This window comes from Pelophylax lessonae (assembly GCF_965119305.1).
Source record: "Pelophylax lessonae genome assembly, chromosome: 3".
In the NCBI taxonomy this organism is placed as follows: Eukaryota; Metazoa; Chordata; class Amphibia; order Anura; family Ranidae; genus Pelophylax; species Pelophylax lessonae.
The window spans coordinates 475,462,251-475,481,120 of record NC_138770.1 but is presented as its reverse complement, the minus strand read 5'-3'; the positions used below and the strand labels follow the sequence as shown (position 1 = coordinate 475,481,120).

General features: G+C 44.1%; 1 protein-coding gene across 1 annotated transcript in view; it reads right to left on the bottom strand.

The window, feature by feature from the left end:
- The window catches only part of CAPN9 (calpain 9), a gene marked incomplete at its 3' end in the record, with an annotated part of 565,834 nt that overhangs the window by 409,066 nt on the left and 137,898 nt on the right, over window positions 1-18,870 (bottom strand). The window contains exons 7-8 of the mRNA XM_082250935.1: window positions 7,897-7,982; window positions 1,939-2,016 (exon numbers count right to left, since the gene is read on the bottom strand). Of these exons, the coding sequence (XP_082107061.1) occupies window positions 1,939-2,016; window positions 7,897-7,982 (164 nt within the window). The remainder of the gene's footprint in view (window positions 1-1,938; window positions 2,017-7,896; window positions 7,983-18,870) is intronic.

The following is an 18,870-nucleotide window of genomic DNA, read 5'->3' as shown; positions in this document are numbered from 1 at the left end:
ATTTTTGCACCTACAAGATTTGATTGTTTTACACATCAATATTGTTGGTTAACTATTGAAGCGCATTACTATCCACTTTCACTTCTTTAAATTGTTATGGGCTGGGGGACACTATTTGTGCTAGCCACCGCACCAGCTTGAACTGCACTTATTGGACTCGCCACATCTCCAAGTGTTACTGCAGTGCTGGTTTGTCTATGACCAGGATGTACAAGGCTGCTGGTGCTTGCCAGTTCACCAGAAGATTGAGCGGCACTAGTACCGACACTCAGCTGCATACGAGAGCCCTGCGGTTGTTGCATCTCAGCAACAGAAGAATGGGGTTGGGTAGGCTTGACTATCTGTCAGGGTGCCACTGCTGTCTACAGGTTCGAATACTGAGCCTGATTCTGACAGTGAGGCTTCTCCATCGCTCTCATCTGTCCTGCTCAGCATCGTGTAGGCCTCTTCACTAGTGTACCTCTGTTTGGACATTTTGGCCAATAAATTTAAAGGTACCTAGGGTGACTCACAGGAAAAAAAGCAACTGTTTGTCAAGGACTGTTTGAACCGCTACCAAAAATCTAACTGCTAGTGCTAGCAGAGATCAGGGCTGACTCTGCTAATGCTGCGGTTTAGTGTGCTGTGTTTTCCAAGTGACAGTAATCTGCTCATTCTGCACTTCTTGGGGGGGGGGGGGGGGGGGGCTATACATAGGTGCTGATCCTGCTAACGCTGCATTTTGGGAACACTAAACTATTAGAGATGCTAGTATACTTTTGATCAGATCAAAGATATTGATCCGTTCAGACACTATACTAGTAATGGAGGTGTTTTGTGTGTGTGTGTGTGTGTGTGTGTGCACGCATGCCACTGGCAATCAGAGGATAAAAATGTATTACTAAATATGTGGCGGGCAATCTGACGCTGTCCTGGATTGACGCTAACTGATGTCACCTGTGACAATAATACAGGGATCAGAAAAAAGATCTGTACACTATAATAGTGACACAGGGCAATGAAGGGGTTAACTGGGGGTGATCAGGGGGTTAAATCTTTATTGGGGGATATATGGCGGGGGCCCTAAACCTATCTGGGACTACCTCTACATTAGTCTGTCTGTATATTACAGTATACAGACAATTTACTTATCACTGTATTAGTCTCACTTTAGTTTGATAGGCAGTTAGTGGTAGTTAGAGCTCCTCTCAAACTAACTGAAGTCACAAGTGACACTAATACAGTGATCAGTAAATTGTCTGTATACTGTAGTAGTATAAGTGTGCCTATGTGTACTGGTGTCAGTGTAATGATTCTGTATTCACGGTAGATGCTACAGAATCTCCTCTCACGCTGGAACTGAAAAGGACTACAGGAAAGGAGATTGCATCATATGTGTATACATTACACAGGCACAGGACGTTCGGCTATTGGTCAGAACCAATCAATAGGTCCAGGCCAAAAATCATTGGCCTGGAATAGATGACTGATCAGTTCTGAACGAATAAGAACATTGCGGGGATAGTGGGGGCACGCACGCGCGCCCCAGCCCCTCACGCGACCGACAAACCCATATGGCGGATGGCGCAGCCGAGCCACCCTACCGCAGTATATGTGCGGCGGGCGGTCGGCAACTGGTTAAAGATTTAAAATACTTTTCTTAATACTTGCCAAAGATTAAACCATGTTTTTAGGGCCTGCTTGTATGCTGAATAATAACAATAAAGAATCATGTTTTAAAAGAGCATTTTGCAATTAGAAAATGAAAAAAAAAAAGCATTTTGTAATCACAAAATTAAAATGATAGGCAAAATTACATTACCTGACTGACATTACTATGCCCGTGTTTACTAGTTTTTGATTTGTAGTAATTTGTTTAGGTGATATATAAAAGTCATTTTAAATATATGCTATTGCAATTACAGTTATTGAATGGCTGAAATGATAAAATGACCATACCAAAATTCGCCATCATCAAGTGATGTTTGACACAGGCGCTTTCTCTCTGCTGGATCAATAGAACTCCATTCTGGAGCACTAGAAGATAATTGTACAAAAAATCAGCATCAGTTGACATTTTATAGATTGTTCACTTTTTTATTTGTACAATGTACACACTTTGGGTAAACCCAGAATCTTTTATTTTTTATATCAAATACCAACAAAGTAACACAATTATTAGAGTAGTAGTTTTTGAATTTGATAAAGTATTACAGTTTTAAAATACTTCCATGTTGACCATGAAAACTAAAGCATTTATGTACCATAGCTCTTAAAGGAAAACTCCAGCCAAAAAATTAAATTTTTCCTATTAATAGTACGTTAAATATCTTTATCTTTGATATTATTAATTTTCTGGCTAGCTGCTTGTGTAACCTAGAAATTCTTATCTAACCTAGACAAACAGCTTCTTCCTGCTCTTCACCGACAATGCTATCTCACTTAATCTGAATTTGCTAAGCTGTCTTTCACTTCCTGAAAAGGTTGTCAGTCTTTCTAAGACAGGGATGCCTAGACCTGTCCAGCATCACCCCCATCCCTTCTATCCTTCACATGATCTCCTCCTGTCTTCATTGCCTTGTTTCGGCTAGCAGCTTGTCCTAAAAGAGAGAGAGAGAGAGAGAAAGAGAGAGAGAGGAGAGCGAGGGAGAGGGGGGGGGGGCACGTGACTGGCAAAATATATGGAAGAAATAGGGTACAAAGGAACATCTTTGAAAGTTTAGAAGGATACAGATCAATTTGTATTGCTCATTATATGTGAGTAATGAGTTTTAGGCTCTGTTTCCACTAGTGCGACTTGTCATGCGACTTTGCATGACAAGTCACAGCCCATTGATTTCAATGCACCTGTTCCCATCTATGCCACTTTGAAAATCAGTGACTGAAAAGGTGCCTGCACTACTGTTGATGCGAATTAGATCCAGGGAGTGTAAAGTTGGATCAAAGCTGCACTCAAAGTTGCATTAAAGTCGCACTCCAAAGTCGCATTCTAGCCTAGTGGCTACATTTCCACTAGTGCGACTCTAAAGTTGTGCAATTTAGAGTGCGACTTTGAGTGTAGCTTTGATCCAACTTTACACTTTCTTCATCAAAGTCACATCAAAAGTAGTGCGGGTACCTATTCAAAGTTGCTGATTTTCAAAGTATATAATAGTATTGAAACGGGTGCCATTGATTGGAACGGGTGCCATTGAAATCAATGGGCTGTGACATGTCATGTGACTTTGTGTTTCCAAAGTCGCACAACAAGTCACACTTGTGGAAACTGAGCTTTAGTCTACATTTCCACTATTGCGATTTAGAGTGGGTCTTTGATATGACAAATCACACTTGTGGAAACGTAGACTTGGTGTGGTTGCCTGTACTATTCCTTTAATATATAGTGATCATTGTAGACTGTGGACTGAGACTCCAGAGCACTTCCAGCTACACTGACCGTTCCCCCCTCTCCCCCCCTGTGTTCAATGTTCTTCTCCTTTGGTAGTCTTCATTCAAAGCCCAGCACAGCTACACAGTATAATATGTACTCCCTCCCCCCTGTGTCTTGTGTGGATGGCTCTTTTTTTAGGTCTTCATTTCTCATGAATTAGGATGTACAATGCATCCTTACTAAACCTATGAACCTATGATCAGCTCCTCCCATTCTGTATACCCCCAATGAAACAGTGTCCCTCCCTGTCACTACCTTTCAGTAACCACACCCACTTGCTGCTCTTGGACTCAGCAGGAAGAGGAATTGGAAGTCATGTGACAGCACTGAAAACTCCAAAATAAAGGTAGAAAAACCATTTTTTTTCATTTTGGCACAAAAGGCTGAACTCAGCAGACTTGTATAAAGTACTCAAAATTTCTACTTGAGTAAAAGTACAAGTGCTCGATCAAAAAGTGACTTAAGTAGAAGTGGAAGTGCTCGCAGAAAAAGTTACTTAAGTGGAAGTACTAAAGTATTCAACATTTTTTTTACTTAAGTATTGCAAGTAGTTTTTTCAAAAAAATTGCTACTTAAGTACTAAAAGTAAAAAGTACCAGTAGTTTTGAAAAAAAAATTCTACTCAAGTACTGAAAGTAGAAGTAGAAGTACTGTATTATGTAGTTATTAAAGAAAGAAGTCAAAAGTTTGAACATCATATTGTTTTTTATTATTTCAAATGATTAACCTAAAGGACAATCACAATTCCTTAGGCTGTAACTTTTTGTAAACAAAAACAGATAAAATATGTCCCTCCCTTCCCCTTTTAAAGCATCCACCTTTTAACCACTTAAGCCCCGGAAGATTTTACCCCCATTCCGACCAGGGGGTATTTTGCGATTCGGCACTGCGTGAATTTAACGCACAATTGCGCGGTCGTGCGACGCTGTACCTAAACGAATTTGACGTCCTTTTTTTCCCACAAACAGAGCTTTCTTTTGGTGGTATTTGATCACCTGTGCGATTTTTTGATCACGCGCTATAAACAAAAAAAGAGCGTCAATTTTGCAAAAATAGCAATATTTTTCACATTTTTTTATATGAAATTCCCCCAAAAAAAAAATGTAAAAATCAAAATTTTTAAAAATTTTCGGCCAATTTGTTTTATGCTACCTATGTTTGGTAAAAAAAATCGCAAAAAGCGTATTTTGATTGGTTTGCGCAAAAGTTATCGCGTTTACTAACAAAGGGAAAGATTTTTGTCATTTTTGTTGTTTTTTTTTTTAACGCGTAATGGCGGCGATCTGCGATTTTTTTTGCGGTACTGCGACATTGCGGCGGACAGATCGGACCCTTGACTGACATTTTTGACACTTTTGGGGTTACCAGTGACATTTCTACAGTAATCAGTGCTATACATATGCACTGTTACTGTAAAAATACACTGGTAGCGAAGGGGTTAACTTTATTTGGAAGGGAGGGGCTGTGTGTGTCCCTAGGGGCGTGGTTTCTACTGTGATTGGCTGTGGCTCTAGCTGTAAGGACACTGATCAACGGATCTACATACCAGATCCGTTTTATCAGTGTCTTTGCAGCGAGGAGAATGACAGGCAGTTTGTTTACACAAGCTGCCTGACATTCTCCCTTTCCCCCGCCGATCGCCGAGTGGCCGGCGGACATCGGGTCCGCTGGTCACACGCGCGGGGGGGTCCGTGACCACGCGGGAGCGGGAGCGCGCCTCCGGGGGCGCGCGCTCGCTCCCTAGACCCTCACAAGCAAGCAACGTAGCCCTACGTTAGTTTGCCTGTGAGGGGCTGACCGCCGACGTAGATAGTCGTGCGGCGGTCGGCAAGTGGTTAAAGCCAGGGGTGGTCTCCTTCCTGAGCTTCCTCTCTCTCACAGCCAGGCAGATCACTTGAAGTTGAAGGGCCAGGGGTGGAAGGTGGTGTTTTTGGTTCGTCCATCTTTTCAGCTGATCAAAAGGCAGAACAGGAGCATGCGCAGTCTTCTTAATCGCGGTTTGATTTGCTCAATTGATGATGATGTGCCAGGCCAGCTTCATCAAACCTACAACGCTTAAAGTGAAAAATGCATCAAAAACTACTAACAAAGTGGCTGTGCTAAAAATGCTAATAAAGTGCCTGCAATTATATATATTCTTCTTGTATTCAAAATCATCGCCCACAGTATCAAAAATAAAGTGACATGTCTGTGCTAAATGCAGTGCAAATTATTCCCACAATGTAAATTTAATTCATATAAAATATATATGACAATACCACAATAAAATAAGTTGTGATTGTGAATAAGTTAGGTGCAAGTTTAAGCGTGTAAACTAAACTTTACAAGGAAAAGTCCATAACTGAATTCCAGTGTGCAATCTAAGAAGTGCTTGTCACTTGCTGTCAGATGCTTCCACCTTTCTTCTGTGATCTGCTCAAGTAAAGTGGTGGACTGGATAGCCCCTCTCTCTGCCTCTCACCTTAGTAGCACTGGCACTGCACTGGTTCAAAAAGCTGTCTATATTATTTTCATTATAAGAACTTGTCAGAACATGCTTCCACCACCTGTCCTTCACACTAGTAGTGCTCATTTGCTTTGCTCAAGTCAAGTGCCACTGCCAATGGCCACTACAGTGCAGGCACAGCCGCACAGGCAGAGGCAGGCCGCAGGAAGCACAGGCACCACCACAACACAACACTTATGGTCCATGGACCATGGATGGTCGGATAATCATCATAGCCGTCAGTCTCACTCTTCTTGGTTCAAAAAAGCCACCCATGACCCGTGTGTATATAATATATTAATATTTTATATTGTTTATTTGATTCTCAAATGGCACATTTGCCATGGCAAGGATTAGGCCCTCTCCACGGTCCACCTCACTCACAGAGAGAAGAAGATGAGATAACGAAGAAAATGCTCCGAGTCCCGCCGCCCGTGTCACAACTCCTCTCAGTAAGGGCCCTAAGGGGTGGAGTCTGAGTGACACACAACACGTTTAGAGGCAGAGACCTCGAGTGGGAAGACGGCAGCACGGCTCCTCCAGTGCGGTCTTAACTTGATGATCATGACAGTGATTCCGCGGCGCGAGCGAGGCTGTGGGATTGATTGAATTGAGTTGTGCTGCCTACTGCTACACGCTACCTACTACTAAATTGTGAGTCAGTATATTTTATTTCATTTTTATATATAAAAGCGGTATTGTTGAGCACTACTAGCCACTAGATCTATTGGCTGTCACTTTGTCACATGTTGGGGAATCACATCGGCTCAGCTCCAGAAGTGGCGGGTGTCCCCGTCATCCTGCCAGGGCCGCCAAGAAGTTCATCGCCTAATCTTAAGTTATTAATATCTTATGAGGAGAGGACCTATGAGATTGAGAATTGAAATAATTAAATATATATGGCTTTTTGAACCAGTGCAGTCAGTGCCAGTGCCACAGTGCCACCCAGGCGCTATCCACCAGTGCCACCCAGGCGCTATCCACCAGTGCCACCACCATTAAGTGTGTTGGTCGGTCACTCGAGCACTGAAGGAGGTGGAAGCATCTGACAAGTGAAGTGACACTTTATATTTGCACACTGGAATTAATTTATGGACTTTTCGTTATAGATAGGTTTACACACTTCAACTTGTTGCACGCACCTGACCTATATTATTTCATAACTTATTTTATTGTGATTTATTGACATATTTTATATGAATTGAATTTACTGTTACATTGTGGGAATAATTATTTTCACTGCATTTAGGCTTTAGCACATTCATGTCACTTTATTTTTGATACTGTGTGGAGTGTGGGCAGGGCACTGGGGGCAACGATGATATTATATCGATTGCACAGGCACTTTATTCGCACAGCCAAGTTGTGTTTGTTAGTAGTTTCTTAATGCACTTTAAGCGCTGTAGCACCATTTATTTGTTTGTTTCATATTTTCTTTTTATTGGAAAGATTTGGTATAGCAGCTTTTATTATACACAGCCTTTATTTTCGTATGCGCTGATTTACAAATTACATTATACACATTTTTTTGAGCTTTATGCAACCTGCCATCTACTGTTCTGGCAGTGGTAATTTTTTTAAAAGTAACGAGTAACTATGCAGCACAAAAAAAAAATACTTGAGTAGAAGTATCGAAATCATCGAAAAAATGTAGTGAAGTAAAAGTAGAAGTAGGAGAAAAAAATTCTACTCTAGGAAAGTACAGATACCGCATTTCGGTACTTAAGTACAGTACTTAAGTAGTTCTACTTCGTTACTATACATCTCTGGAACTCAGCTTACATTAATGATTGTAAAGGAGAATTTAAGGTATTAGGCTGTACTTCCGCTTTAACATAACACAATTCTTTATTATGAGTACAGGATTGTACATATATGACACTATCAAAGTAGCCATAGTGGCCACAACTAACTTCCAACTGTAGCAGTGTTTGTAAAAACCTAGGGAAGTTATTTGATCTCCGTTTTATTCAGCAAATGTCACCATCTCTGTAACACTTACTTGTCATTCCATGCTCCATTCCATTCTACCTGTCCCCAAGGGTTCCTCACTCGAATAAGTTGCACTTTTTGCCCTCTGTAATTTACCTGCAGAAAACAATGCATTTTTTTAAATGGTTACCTGGTATATAATACTAATTTACATAATTTTATGAAAGAAGTATCACTTGAAATTTCTTTGCACTTATCACTTCTCGATAGGATGTGAACTTTGTCACATCCTTTCCGAACTTTGTCACATCCTTCCAGGTGTGCTGTCACCTCACCACCTCCCCCACCTTAGACAGCAGTGCTTTTCGCTGGCTTCTAGCACTTGTCTGAGGCAAGTATCAGTGATAGGAATGCAGAGGGAGGTGAGCCTCCACTAGCTTTCCATTTCCTTTGCCTCTGGTAAATCCTGGGAACTAGAGACAAGCAAGGTTGTCAGAACAGCTAACCTTCTCCATTTCCTCACTAGCTGCAGTAGTGGGTTAGGTGAAGTGACCATGAGCTTATAACAGAAGGTAATGCAGAGGATGTAGCCAGCCAGCTGCAAGTAGATTTGCTCTGGCATAGGCCTTATGCACTTGGAAGCAAAAGGGTTGTTGTTAGCGACTGGTATAACTGCAAGGTCAAAAAGAGCCCATGGGGATCTTACCGACAAATCAAAGTTAATAATATACTTGTATAGGCTGCAACACCACCATATAATGTGATAACAATTAACAAGTGAAAAGAAAAGAGAAATCACGAAAAAGTAATTCACCATTAGAACAAGTGAATATGTAAGAAACCGTCTTTTTAGGAGCAAATATCATATGTAATATGATAAAGTCCACTAAATAAATTCACGTGTCTGTGTATTTTCTTCCACTAAATTAATGATAATTACACCACTATGTTATCCAACCACCATCAATTCACACTCACCGACTTCTAAGCTGCATGTACGTGTAGCGCCCTCCTAGGTTGATGCTAGAGTGAGTATTATAGTTGTTGGTTTCTCTGCTTAACAGGGAAACAGCTAGGCATATATATTTGCTGTCTGTATATATATATATATATATATATATATATATATATATGCTGTCTGCTTAACAGAGAGCTGTGATTTATTGGTAGAGTCTGCTCAGTGTGCACTGGTGCTTCTCATGTTGTTTTGAAAGTTTCACACTGGTATGGTAGCTATGGGATGTACTGGACAATGGGAGGAAACCCTGCAGATGAGAGCATTGATGTCTATATAGCCCTGGCCAATTAGAAGGGGGAGAGAGGTCCAGGTGGGGAGAGGGCCTGCTACCCCTCCTCAGTGCAGGCTGCCATGTGGCCTCAGGTTGGCAAACCTAAAGGCCAGGAACACTGAAGTAGCAACCCAATGTTCTTGCGACCACTGACTGAGGGAGGATGTCCATGGATCCTATCTGGTACTAATGAGGAAGACTGCCTCTGGTGTTTCAGGAGCCTTGTGAGTACAGACACCCACAACGGATCCTTGGGACTTGTTCTGCTAGATCCCCCTCTGGGTGCTAGAAGCCAGCTGCTGGGTGAAAGCTAAAGAGACCACTGGCTAGTTAGTGTCTTGAGGAGGCAAAAGTTCACTGTTCCTTCTGCTATAAAGAGACTGGTTAATTCTGTACAGTTGGTGATAATCTGCTACACAGTTCAATTGAGAGAGTTGTCCTCATCTGTGAATAGGTAATTTGGAGTATCATGCTAATTCCCTTCTCCTATCGAAGTTCTCCAAATAAAATATAAAAACAAATCCCCTAGGCTGGTCATCGAAGATAACGAGTGGAAGAGTGTGTGCATCTGGCTGTGTGAAAATATCCAGTGACTGGCTGCGGATCAATCCATTGGAGACTCGAGTGCAAATATTCAAGCGGCTCCTGCGGGGTTATGCTACATATGTAAGCAGCAAACAATGCTGGTAAAGCTTAAAGTCAATGACCTCTGTAGGACTTCCTCAGTTATAAAAGCAAAGCGAGCCTCCTCTTCAGAAAGCCATCCACACTTAAACTGAGCTTGGTGGAAAAAAAACCTCACAAAGCAGAGCCACATAAGGACTACAGTATATAGTGTAGTATTTTATTAAAAGGGTCTTGTGTTACATAGCGGTAAAAAGGCATATAGATACCATATACTGCTTTAATTTCATTAATGTCAAGGAAAAGCAGATCGCAAGCAGCCATAGTCTAACCAAATCCACTTAAATTATAAATAAAAATTTATATAAAGCGCCATATTTAAGTGTTCTTGCCTATGGCAGGTACACTTACTATTCTTTCACATATATATTATTCTAATTATAGTGAAAGCCTATGGGAAAATTTGGCACCCTAACTCCTCCCACATTTTTTACACTACATAGACAAGTAATATACTGAAACAAGCGGATCGTTCCCGATCGCGTTGCTATTACTTTTTGGAAGGTTTTGTCAAATGGTTTGGGAAATATCGTTGTTTTTGTGGCAAAATTGGCTCCATTGAAATGAATGGTGGAATGTTCAAAACTAGAGTGGGGCCTGAAAATAGTTAGTGGGTGAGCGAAGAAACCTTGCCACAATTTCTAAACTGCTGCCACCCTTCTCATTTTTAAGTTCTTACCGTAAAATTATTTTCTCTGAAGTTCATTGAGAGACGCAGCTCCATATTCTTTTTGACCATTGGATTATGCTGCCCCCTACAAGAGTAGGACAATAGGCAGGAAAAAACGTTACCACGCCTATGGGGCAGTCCCTGCAGGCATACACCCACACACTCTGCTATAGCCTTCAGTTTTGTTGCAAGCAGTATTTAGAAGAAAAAACCCCATCCCACTTATAATTAGAGGGGCGGGTACTGCGTCTGTCAATGAACTTCAGAAAAAAAAAGAATTATGCGGTAAGTCAAAAATACAGTTTTCTCTATCGTTCATTGACAGACGCAGCTCCATATTGTTCTTGACCATTGGGACGTCCCAAAGCAGTTTTGCATGAGGCGTGGGAAAAACAACACAGAAAAGAACGTAATTCCCCAAAGGCTAAACTTAGCCAACCAGTGAACATGAAGCTCAATCAGGAACAACTGGAACTCACCTAAAAAACATACACCCTCAAAGAGAATTTTTTCTCTTTCAAACAGCAAACTGCAAAAAGAAGCATCCAAAGATGCCAACACATCTACTTTGTAGAATTTAGTTAACGTGTGCACAGAAGACCAAGTTGCCGCCTTGCAAACTTGCATCACTGATGCCTGATGGCGAAAAAGCCCAAGAGGCACTCAGCAGCCTAGTAGAATGCGCCTTCACAGGGAAAGGAGGAACCTGACCCTTCAGTGAATAAGCCTGTACCACCGTCTGTCTGATCCACCTGGATATGGTTGCAGCAGATGCAGCCAATCCCTACAAGGTCTTTCGGTGAGGACAAAAAGAGTGATTTCCTGAAAGATTCAGTAGCTGCCAGGTAAACTTTAATTGCCCGAATCACATCCAAAGAATGCAAAGCAAATTCTTTTGTATGCTTGGGCCTGGAACGGAGTGAAGACAGCACAATGTCTTCATTCAGATGGAAATCAGAAACCACCTTAGCAAGAAATGACTGGTTAGGTCGAAGTACCACTTTAACTCTGTGGATCACTAGATAAGGTTAACAGCAGGACAGCGCTGCCAATTCAGATACTCTGCGGACAGAAGTAATAGCCACCAAAAAGGCAACCTTCTGAGACAGGCAGGCTCGTCGACGTGGGCTACAGTAATGGACTACTGTTGGTTTGGCAAATGGTAGCACCCCCGCCCCCCCTACAATAGGATGCTGGGACGTTGTGCTGTACCTGCCTGAAGCCAGCCATATACTACATAGAGGCTGCAATCAACGCATCCCCCTCTATGCATATACCCCCAATAATTTACTCTATCGGAGTTGCCTGAATGAGGAGGCGGCTGAAATTGAACATATGAAGTGTTGCTACCAGAGTGTTGATCAGTGGATCCTGTGGACTTTTGGACGTAGCATTGAATGCCCCACTACTTGGCTATAATGGATTATCACCTTGTATAGTATATAAAGTGGCTCCCGACATTGATTAAGGTGCTGGATACCTACCCACATATACATATGAGAACAGATATGAATATTGGCTGCTATATATGAGTATTAAGTCATCGATATTTTCTGCCTCGTTTTGTGCCGTAGTCTGCCATCTCCTGAGTCATGGAATAAGGAAATACCGGTCTGTCATGGTCTCTCTGGCCCTGAGGAAGCCTTGAGCGAAACGCGTCGGCTTGCTGGGGACCTACTGTAAGAAGAGGCTTGCTGTTCAGAGTTGTGTTTCTGTTCAATCCCGCGGGGACTTGATGAATGCGCATGCGCGAACGCGCGCACGCAAGTACGCAAGCACGCAACATGACAGATGCTGGCGCCAAATAGGCTATTTAAACCCAGCCTTTGCTCAGCTCCAGTGCTGCTTTGTCTTCAGCCTTGTTGACCTGAACCTGCTACCTGTATCCTGTTTACCAGTACCAGACCCGGCTTGTCCTGACTATCCTCTGCTCTCCGCCTGCACCGACCTCGGCTTGTCCCTTGACCTCCGCTCCAGTCTGCTCCTTCTGGCTCCTGTATGACCGTTTGGCTTCTGACCCGGCTTGTCTCACTACGCTCCTGCTACCAGCACCTGTTGCCTGCATACCTGCTCTGGACTTACCCGGCTATCCCTGTCTGTGGACTTCAGCCTGCTTCCAGCTACATCAGGCACTCGTGCTACTCTATACTCGGCACTTCCTGTCTGCACTATCAGGGGTCCCGAGTCAGAGGCGTAAGAGAGGCCTTCCTCACCGTTCAGGCTCACCTCCAGGTACGTGATAGTACAAAGCAGCCAATGTCAGAGCCTGAACGAGGAACCTCTCCAATGGACAAATTATGCCATCACCTGGCGGCACTTACACAGTCTGTCAAGGACCTGCAAGAGGGCTATAATCAACTTGAGGGACGTGTCCATTCATTAACCTTGTCATCTCCTGCAGCTTCTGCATCTCCTGCTTCTGGAGGATCTTCTGCCTCACCAGAACCCCGAGTACCAACCCCGGAAAGGTTTTCAGGTGATCGCAGCAAATTTAGATCCTTTCATAATGCCTGTGAGCTATGCCCTACAGCCCGTACCTTCTCCCTGGAGGCTACCAAAGTAGGCTATGTTATTTCCTTTCTGCAAGGAGAACCCCAGTCCTGGGCCCACCGTCTACTTGAACATAAGGATCCTTGCCTATCAAATCTGAACTTGTTCTTCGGAGCTATGGCTGAGTTGTATGAGGACCCTCAGAAGACCAATACTGCCGAAGCGGCCCTTCATACCCTTCAGCAAGGCCGCAGAACGGCAGAAGATTATGCATCAGACTTCAGACGCTGGAGTGCTGACACCGATTGCAATGACGCCGCTCTCCGCTATCAATTCCGATTGGGACTCTCCGATCCTCTAAAGGACGAATTGGCCCATGTGGGGGTGCCAGGTTCTCTGGAAGCTTTAATTAATCTGGCTATCCAGATCGATCGGCGCCTAAGAGAACGCCGTTCAGAAAGGGCTGATGAGCAACTTCGACCTATGTGGATGATGCCGCGAGTCTTCCGCCCTTCAGGGCCTACACCCTCAGTCTCTGCCACACCTGCTGCTGACATTTCAGAGCCGATGCAGCTCGGCATGCTTCGGCCTTCTCTCTCTCCAGAAGAACGCCAACACCGTCGGTTGAACGATCTATGCCTGTACTGCGGAGAGAGTGGACACTATGTGAGATCCTGCTCCGCCAAGAGCCGTAAGTGCTTAACTCTCTCTTCTATCAACCAGGAATCGAGTTCCCACAACTCCTCTCACCTGACTGTCCTTGTCTCCTTACAGCTTCCAGAAGGGGCTATCCGGGTACCCGCCATTATTGACTCTGGAGCCTGTAGCTGCTTCAACGACCAAGAATTTGCTAATCAATTCAAGGTCCCTTTACAGCCGAGATCTAATGGAATGGCAATCCATTTGGCAGATGGGTCACGTATTAAATCCGGGCCTGTCACTCAAGAGACTTTTCCCTTACCTGCCACCATATCTGACAACCACAAGGAACTACTACGCCTGGATGTTATCACCTCTCCCTTATTCCCTATCATTTTGGGAATGCCATGGCTACAGGCGCACAACCCCTGTATCAACTGGAAAAAAGGATAGATTGAGTTCCTATCCCCTTACTGTGGACAGCTTTGTTTCTTCCAACAACCTCCTCAACCATCTTCACTGCTATGCATGGAGTCTGATGATGAAGCTCGTTCCTCTGTTCCTATGGTCTACCATGACTTCTTAGACGTCTTCAGTAAGAAAGGTGCAGAGACTCTTCCTCCCCACAGACCATACGACTGTCCAATCGAGCTCCTCCCTGGAGCCGAAATACCTTTTGGACAAATTTTCCCCCTCACAGAGCTTGAACTCACAACTTTAAAGGAGTACATCGATGACAGCCTAAAGAAAGGTTTTATTCGCCATTCCACGTCCCCGGCAGGAGCAGGGATTTTCTTTGTGGAGAAGAAAGACCACTCTCTCCGACCCTGTGTGGATTATCGGGACTTAAATAAAATCACAATCAAAAATCGTTACCCCTTACCCCTGGTACCAGAACTATTCCAGAGACTTCGTTCTGCTACCGTGTTTACCAAGTTGGATCTACGTGGGGCATATAATCTGGTGTGAATCCGGGAAGGTGACAAGTGGAAGACTGCATTTCGCACTCGTTTTGGGCACTTCGAGTACCTTGTAATGCCCTTCGGACTCTGTAATGCCCCGGCCACCTTCCAACATTTCATAAACGACATTTTCCGAGACTTTCTGGACTTTTTTGTCATTGTATATCTTGATGATATCCTGATCTTTTCTGTTACCTTGGAGGATCATCATGGGCATGTAAGGAGTGTTTTGGCCCGACTCAGGCAACATGGCTTATACGCAAAACCCGAAAAATGTGAATTTAGCCGACAGGACATTCAATTCTTGGGTCTGATTCTTTCTACAGAGGGCATCAAGATGGATCTGAAAAGGTATCTGCCATTTTAGACTGGCCGGCCCCCGCAGACAATAAAGGGGTACAACGGTTTGTGGGGTTTGCAAATTTTACCGGAAATTCATCAAGAATTTTTCCGCAATTATTTCTCCTATCACTCAGTTGACCAGACAGGGTATTCGGTTCCAGTGGACTCCTGAAGAGCAAACCGCTTTTGAAACCCTGAAGACCCTGCTTACCTCTGCACCTGTGCTTCGACATCCTGACCCTGCTTTGCCCTATGTCCTGGAGGTGGACGCCGTTCTACTCCAACTCAAACAGGCATCTAGAGGAATGCCGCCTCCTCTCGGAACTACCCTACAAATTAAAGATGGACTTTTGTGGCACAACAATAAAATCTTTATTCCTGAAGAGTTTCGGGTCAATATTCTGGGCCTCTGCCACGATCATACACTCACGGGTCACTTTGGTATCCGCAAGACCACTGAGTTGCTCCAGCGTACCTTCTGGTGGCCTAGCCTGGAGAAGGACTGTAGGAAATATGTTGAGACCTGTGTCACCTGCATTCGAAACAAGACAACCAGGACTAAGTCTTGGGGTCTACTCAGACCTTTGCAGGTTCCAGACAGGGCCTGGAAAATGATATCTATGGACTTTATTGTGGAACTGCCCCCATCCGAGGGTCATACCACCATCTTTGTAGTCGTGGATCGGCTATCCAAGATGGCACATTTCTTACCAATGAAGGGTACACCATCAGCCACAGATACTGCCAAAATGTTCATCAAGGAGATTGTAAGACTCCATGGAGTTCCTACCAACATAGTGTCTGATCGTGGGGTTCAATTTACCTCCAAGTTTTGGAAATCCCTTTGTGAAAAATTGAAAATTCAACTATCTTTTTCTTCAGCTTACCACCCACAGACTAATGGCCAGACAGAAAGGACTAATCAGACCTTGGAGCAGTATTTACGCTGTTTTTCCTCTTACTCACAGGATGATTGGGTAACACTGTTACCACTGGCCGAGTTTGCTTACAATAATTCTGAACATTCTGCTATTAAGCAGACCCCGTTCTTTGCCAATTATGGTTACCACCCTTCCTTCCTGGTCACCACAGTTCCCGAGGGCCCTGTTCCTGCTGTCCAGGACACAGTTAATTTTTTTACATCCAACAACAGATTACTGCAGGAAACTATGGCCAAGGCTCAGGAATGTAACAAGAAGTTTTATGACAGGAAAAGAAGAGGAGAACAGATCTTGGAACCTGGTGACAAGGTATGGCTGGCCACGACCAACCTGAAGCTAACCTGCCCGTCAAGAAAACTTGGGCCCAAGTACATAGGCCGTTTCCAGTTAAGAGGAAAATTAATGATGTAACCTATGAATTACTGTTACCTGAGTCTTTTAAAATCCACCCTGTCTTCCACGTATCATTGCTGAAATCTACATTACCAGACCCTTTCCCTGGACGGATCAATGGGCCTCCTGACCCTGTGCTGATCGATGGAGAAGAGGAATTCGAAGTAGAATCCATTATTGATTGCAGGAAAAGAGGCAGCCTAATCCAATACCTAATCAAATGGAAAGGTTATGGACCTGAAGATAATTCCTGGGAACCAGTAACCAATATTCATTCAAAAAGCCTAATCCATACATTCAAACGTAACCACCCTGAGAAACTAGCCCGTTTGGGCATCCGGAGGCTGCCCATTGGGAGGGGGCAATGTAAGAGGCGGCTTGCTGTTCAGAGTTGTGTTTCTGTTCAATCCCGCCGGGACTTGGCGAATGCGCATGCGCGAATGCGCGCACGCGTGCACGCAAGTACGCAAGCATGCAACATGACAGATGCTGGCGCCAAATAGGCTATTTAAACCCAGCCTTTGCTCAGCTCCAGTGCTGCTTTGTCTTCAGCCTTGTTGACCCGAACCTGCTACCTGTATCCTGTTTACCAGTACCAGACCCGGCTTGTCCTGACTAGCCTCTGCTCCCCGCCTGCACTGACCTCGGCTTGTCCCTTGACCTCCGCTCCAGTCTGCTCCTTCTGGCTCCTGTATGACCGCTTGGCTTCTGAACCGGCTTGTCTCACTACGCTCCTGCTACCAGCACCTGTTGCCTGCATACCTGCTCTGGACTTACCCGGCTATCCCTGTCTGTGGACTTCAGCCTGCTTCCAGCTACATCAGGCACTCGTGCTACTCTATACTCTGCACCTCCTGTCTGCACTATCAGGGGTCCCGAGTCAGAGGCGTAAGAGAGGCCTTCCTCACCGTTCAGGCTCACCTCCAGGTACGTGATACCTACATTGACCGCATTCCAATCCAATACTCTCCATCCTACACAGGCTTTTGTTTTTTTTTTTCCCCTTTGGGATATATTTCTACCTTAATGACTCTTACTAAATGTTTTTATACATAACTTTTTCTATGTGCGTTGTCTTTGTTAACATGAGCGTGACCGCCCATGTTTTTTATGTGTAAATCTAATAAAATGTAAATTGTTTTTTGTATATTTGTTTTGCTCTGATCCTTCTCCTCCCACTGGCCCGCAAAGCCCTACTTTCTTCTGTCTTTTTATTTTGTACAACAATTAGGGGTAAGGGCCCTACTACACGGTACTTTTTTTCACCTTCTGAGACAGTGTAAGCAGAGGAATATCCCTAATGTTCTCAAAAGGAGGTTTTTGAGGAATAAGCAATACCAAATTGAGATCCCATGGAGGTAACGGGGAAAGCCTTGGAGGAGCCATAGGGCAAAAGCCTTGTATAAAAATAGGAATCAAGGCATGCGTAGCCAAAGGTCATTGGAAAAACACAGCCAAAGCCAACACTTGGCCTTTGATAGTGCCCAAAGCCAACCGCTGTTTGGCTCCTTTTTGAAGAAAGGTCAAAATCCTAGCCACCGAAAAAAGGAGAGGATGCACCTTCAGCGATTTGCACCATGAGATGTACGATTTCCAAGTCCGATGACAGATCTTACTAGAAGTCGACTCTCTGGCCTTTAACAGTGTCAGAATCATCAAATCCGAAAGACCTCTATCCAACACAATTAGTGGATGCTGCCAATCATTTATTTTTCAGCACTTATTATTACACCATTTATTTTGAGTTTACACCATTAATATTAGTATACATATTTGTGTATTTATATATTTTTTGGGACAAAAATTGGTTTTTCACCTTTTATATTTTTGCACATTTTATATGCTGCACTATTGTTTTGCGCTGATATTCTTATTTTGTTTTTGACCTGGCTTTCCACAGCCAAGCTATTAAAGCCAGCGACTGTAAGGCAGGATGGAAGATCGGCTTTTGAGACAGCAGATCTTCCCTGAGAGGAAGTCTCCAAGGAGCATCGGCGACAAACCTTACCAGATCTGCCTACCAAGAGCGGCAAGGCCAGTCTGGGGCCACCAGAATGACCGGAATCCCTTCCACCTCAATTCTGTGCAGAAGCCGCCACAGGAATTTCAGTAGAGGGAACCCATAGATCAGCAGATATTGACCCCAAGGCACCACCAGTGCGCCTGTTTCGTCCGCCAGAGGATCACGCGACCTGGCTACAAACCTCTGAACCTTCTTGTTGAGTCCAGAAGCTAACAGGTTGACGTTGGGAGTTCCCCACCAGACACACAGGAGGTGAAACACTTCCGGGTGCAGAGACCATTCCCCCTGGTCCAACACCTGACGACTCAGGTAATCCGCCTGCCAGTTTTCCCCAACTGAGATGTGCACTGCAGAAAGAGCTGGAACAAACTTTTCCGCGCAATTTGGGATCTCGGCCACCTCCTGGTCTGCCAAGGCACTCTTGGTCCCCCCCCCTTGATGATTAATGTAAGCCACTGCCGTGGTATTGTCCAATTGAATCTGGCTGGACAACCCTCTAAATGATTTGTCCAGTGACTCAGGCAAAGCTTTATCACATGGAGTTCCAGAATATTGATCGGAAATCTGGACTCTTCTACTGTCAAGAACCCCTAGACACACAGCTTCCCCAG